The 4,929-nt window shown below is 36.5% G+C and overlaps 1 protein-coding gene across 1 annotated transcript in view; it reads right to left on the bottom strand.

Moving 5' to 3' along the window:
• Positions 1–4,929, bottom strand: part of Ccdc39 (coiled-coil domain containing 39) — a 44,471-nt gene that overhangs the window by 19,757 nt on the left and 19,785 nt on the right. The window contains exons 11-12 of the mRNA XM_023707550.1: positions 4,036–4,200; positions 875–1,012 (exon numbers count right to left, since the gene is read on the bottom strand). Coding sequence (XP_023563318.1) covers positions 875–1,012; positions 4,036–4,200 — 303 coding nt within the window. The remainder of the gene's footprint in view (positions 1–874; positions 1,013–4,035; positions 4,201–4,929) is intronic.

Here is a 4,929-nt window from a genome sequence, read left to right as displayed (position 1 = left end):
TTTTTTTTTTTCAGTACTAGGGATTGAACTCAGGACCCTGCACTTGCCAGGCAAGTGCTTATTCTACTGAGCTATCTCCTCAGCCCTGATTATATTTTTAAATATGAAAATATTTCACAAAACAATTGAAAATACAAACCTCCAAATGGAAAAAAAAAAAAAAAAATGGACCAAGAATATGAACTAGATATCCAAAAAGAAAAATCATGGAACATAATATAATGGAAAAATTTTGTAAACATTTCATCTAAACATGAATGTTTTCAATTTTATCTTTAAACAAAATATTTCTAATGTCACCAATTAAAACAATGCAGATTAAAACAAGAAGATAGCACTGTTTGTCTACTAAATTGGCAACACGTTTGTAAATTAAAATAGACTCAGTGGTAGTAAACGAAGAATGCTTAGCCACTGCTGCTGGGGTGTGTTAATCACACCTCTAGGTGGCAATTTGGCTTAAAAGTAGTTTTGAGACACCAAAAATATTCAGTTTTTGAGTCATAATTATACAGCTAGGAAGTTCCTGAACAACTCTCCAATGGTACACGTGCCCAAAACGTAGAAAACAAGTACATATCAGAAACATCGAAAATGCTGAAATTGTAACCATTGGGTGCAGCACACTTGTAGAAAGTCTTTAAGAGTTATTTTTGAAAAAAATAGTTAATGGTTTAGGAAGCATGTATATTTTTTAAAATAAAACATATAAAGTCAAAATTTAAAAAAAAGGAAATAACAGACTTGAACACATTTTCTTGGGTAGGGTGATCAAAATGACTTTTTTCTTCCTTGTTATTTACTATTTTTAAAAATCTCTGCAACAAACAGAAAACATGACTTTTAAAAACATATGCATATAACTTTGTGGCACCTGTTTAAAAGCTTTGGCTTTGTTAAGTTCTTTCTCTGAGCTGTCGATAAAAAGATTCAGTTCATTTACTTTAGTCATAAGGGACTGCTTTTCATCACAATTTTTACTATTTGACTTCTTGATAAAGTAAAGATCATTCTGTAGAAAGGAAAAAAGCACATAAAATATAATTAATAAAATTATTAAATGGTAATATTTTAATTATATAATAACAGCTAATTTAAGCACATACTATAATAAACATACCGTTTTAATTATATAGCTTTAATATTTATAATCATCAAGTATTTTAATCTTTCATCATGCTAAGTATCTAATATAATACACATAGATATTTACAGAGAAACTTTATTTTATCATCTACTAATGTTTTGGGTTTAGCCTGCATTCATTAATTCCAGGAAATATGGCATGGGGCTTCCTTTCGACCTAAATCACAAGGTGCTCACCATTGATGAGGTGGGCACATACATTTTATTTTGCTCTTGGGTCCACCACTCCCTTCCTGGAGTTCACTGTTTAATTCTATTTGAGTCCTAGATGTAAAACTACAGAGGAAGCACAGGCAGGCCCCTGGCTAGCACAAACACCATGCCCACGCGGCCTTCGTGAATCTCAGCCGAGGGAGGCTCCCGGGCACCCTCCTCTTCCTCAGCAGCCCTCACCGCCCTGAGTTGTCCTGAGAACTGGGGACAAGGTCTTGCACAGCTGTGCTCAGCACAGCAAAGTGCCATGTGCGTGCCGGCTGCGATGGCAGAATTACAGGTTTCTCGAGGGAAGCGAGTAGGTAACGTCAAATCCCCCCAGATGGACAAATAAGGCTGGTACACCAGATACCAGTTCTCTAGTGTTCTAGTAATTTGCTTGCCTCTTCCCACTCAAAACGCAGAATAAGGTTTGCGCTCTTGCCCCCTTTTGCTTCCCAAGTTAAGACCCCTTTCCAGTCCACCATACACACACGGCCACTCCCCGGACCCATTTCTCTGCCTTTCTCCTCAGCATATTTTGCTGAGGTATCAGGACATAAGACTGCAGCCAGTCGGAAGTTATTTGCACATCGCTTAGTATTAATCAATTAGGGGGTCCTGTTTCTTTCCTCAACCCCTGAATGTAATTCATAAGTCAATGAATAATATAAGTTGTGTGTTTAAACAGTGTTTTCTAAACTTCTTTAGATTTTTGGAGCTTTTCTACTAAATCACATCCAACATGTATATTTTGACACTTATAACCCTTCTCTCAATTCTGTAAATTAAAAGAATAGCTATTGCACAGTTCTAGGGATTGTAAAATTGATGTTGAATATTCTTAATAATGAAAATAAACACTGGCTTTGTACGTTGTCAAGAATGTAAGAAGAGAAATGAAGGGCTGGCCAGATAGCTCAGTGGATGAAAGTGCCTGCTTAAGGCAGATGCAGGGACAGAGGTTCGATCCCCAGTGTGCCGTGCTGGCCCCGGACCCAGGGCATGCTGAGACAGAGATTGAGACTGGGCGTGGTGGCGTGTGCCTGTAAAGCCTGAAAACAGGAGAATCACCACGAGTCCAATCTGTGTAGTGAGACCCTGTACTAAATACATTTTTATAAAAAAGAGAGAGAAATAAAATTGGCATAAAGGTGTAATTTCATGAAATTACATGAATTACATTTAGAACGAAAGAGTTAAAATATATTATTTCAATTTACAGAAGTCAGTCTTCAGTGTGTAAGTTAAGTATTGGATGGTCTTGGAAGGGCAGAAAAGGTGCCTACAGTCGCATGCTGCTGTGGAGAGTCAACCTTCAAGGGGTGAACTAGGTTTAATATTTTTCAAATTCACTTCAATTTCTATTACTTTATCTCTCTAGTAAAACCAGAGTAGAGATAGGTATAAGTACTAGCAATCTATATGACAAAGAAGGTAACCAGCATGGTTTAAAAAGAAAAAAAAAAAAAGTAAGCTTCCCCATAGCAAAACAGACATGATGCAGGTATGTTCAGATTTAAAAAAAAAAAAAAAAAAAAAAATCCCTGTTCTGTCCTTCTATAGTATCAATTCTTCTCATGTTCTAAATCAAAAAAGTACCACTAATGAGTACCTACTAAAAGCACTGTGCTAACATATGCACTGCTTCTCGTCCCCAAATGCTCTGAAATAACATTAAATCTTTACCATACAACATGAGCAAAAGTTTAAATACACAGCAGTAGTGGTATAATCTTGAATTTCAAAACAAGTTCTGTTTGATCCCAAAGCTTGTGTTCTTTTCTAGTAAGCCAGAGAAGCAAGTTTTTAAAAAAAAAAATATTCATATTATAAACTGCTTCAAACCAAAATTTTGACATGTCAACTTTAAAAACTGACCAGGTCCCTTTCATTTTTTGCAGCTAAGATTGAGGAAAATTCTACTCATAACCACTAGAGGGCACTCACCCCTAGTCTTTCCTGCCATTGGCACCCTTTGAAGCCCTCCCTAGTTTCCACCTGTCCTGGTCCTGGCCCTCATTCCCTAAATCATATTCCTAGTTAAACCTTAACATGGGTTTTCCATTACAATAAACATAATAATATTCCTAAAGACAGAAAGCACCATCACCTTTCTAACTGAAAGTTACTGGAAATAGTCCAAGCCATTAGTGGAATAACAACAATAATAGCTCATGAAATAAGGGATAATCACGATATTCAGCGTGGTGGAAACTGTTCTTAAAAAATCACAACCTCTTTTAAGAATATTTTGAAGTCAAGGGGCCGGGGAGATGGCTCAGTGGAATAAGCGCTTCTCTGGCAAGTGCAAGGGCCTGAGTTCAATCCCCAGTTCCGCAAAAAAAAAAAAAAAAAAAAAAGAATATTTTGAAGTCAAATGGATCAGGCATCAGAGCTTACCTCTCCTCTCCATGTGCTAGCTTTGTAACTGGACAAATTCCTTAATCTATAAAACAGATGATAAATAGTATCTCTTTCACAAGAAATTTATAAAAATTAAATAAAATAAACAGTAGAGGCATGGAATGCAGTGTTGATCATAAACACTTAGTCAGCGGTAACCTTATATCCAATACTCCCTACAGACTGCCCTGAGCAAAGTAACCTTAGGACTATGCTGATGTATAAGAGAATAGGGAATAGTGACTCAGTTCTGAAAACATAAAAAGAAAAAAAGTATTTTGGCTCTGTTACATGAAGTTTCTTGATCTGTGTTTCCAAAAGGTCAAATGTAGACTTTTTCTCTTCCAGTGACTTCTTCAGTTCGGCAATTTTTGCTTCCAGAGCTTGCTTTTCTTCTGAATTAATTTCTCCTTTTAACCGTGACATTCTTCGTTCTATTTGTTGAACATAAAAATCCTGTGGCAGTTTTTAAAACAGAGTCAGGAAGGAGGTGCAAAGAATTTAAAAGTACAACTACAAATGTAAAAATAGCAAATGTTTTCTTTTTTGCATCTTTTAGAAAATGTACCTTCAAAAATCCATACCCATGAAAATCTAGCAGATTTACTAAGGTTCTGTTATGATAAACATCCACTGATTGGTTATATTTTCAGATTATTTCTGTCTCACTATCATGCACACTGATTGTTGAAGAACAATTTGTTATTGCTCCCCTTAGAGTAAGAATTTAATTGTGAATTAATGACCGTCAGTAACAGAACCTTAGTAAGTCTGCTAATTTACATGGATGTAGATTTTGGAGGATGCATTTTCTAAAAGGTGCCAAAAAGTCACAAATAGCTATGAAAGGCTCATAATGAATTGTTTTTAAAATTCAACATTTGAGTACTGGCCAGATAGCTCAGTGGACTAAAGTGCCCGCTTTGGAAGAGTACAGGGGCAGGGATTCAATCCCCAGTGTGCAGTGCTGGCCCCACCCCCAGAGCGTGCTGAGAGGGCGACTGAGACTGGGCGTGGTGACACGCGCCTGTAATCCCAGCACTTGGGAGGCTGAAAACAGGAGAATCACTATGAGTCCGATCTACGTAGTAAGACCCTGTATACCCTGTCCTAAATTTAAAAAATAAAATAAAATTCAACATTTGCATTTTGAGAAGCTAAGAATATATTAGATGAGGGAAATTT

This window comes from Octodon degus, unplaced genomic scaffold, assembly GCF_000260255.1.
Source record: "Octodon degus isolate 3935 unplaced genomic scaffold, OctDeg1.0 scaffold00298, whole genome shotgun sequence".
In the NCBI taxonomy this organism is placed as follows: domain Eukaryota; kingdom Metazoa; phylum Chordata; class Mammalia; order Rodentia; family Octodontidae; genus Octodon; species Octodon degus.
The sequence above is the reverse complement of the archived record's forward strand: the minus strand, read 5'-3'. Positions and strand labels throughout refer to the sequence as shown.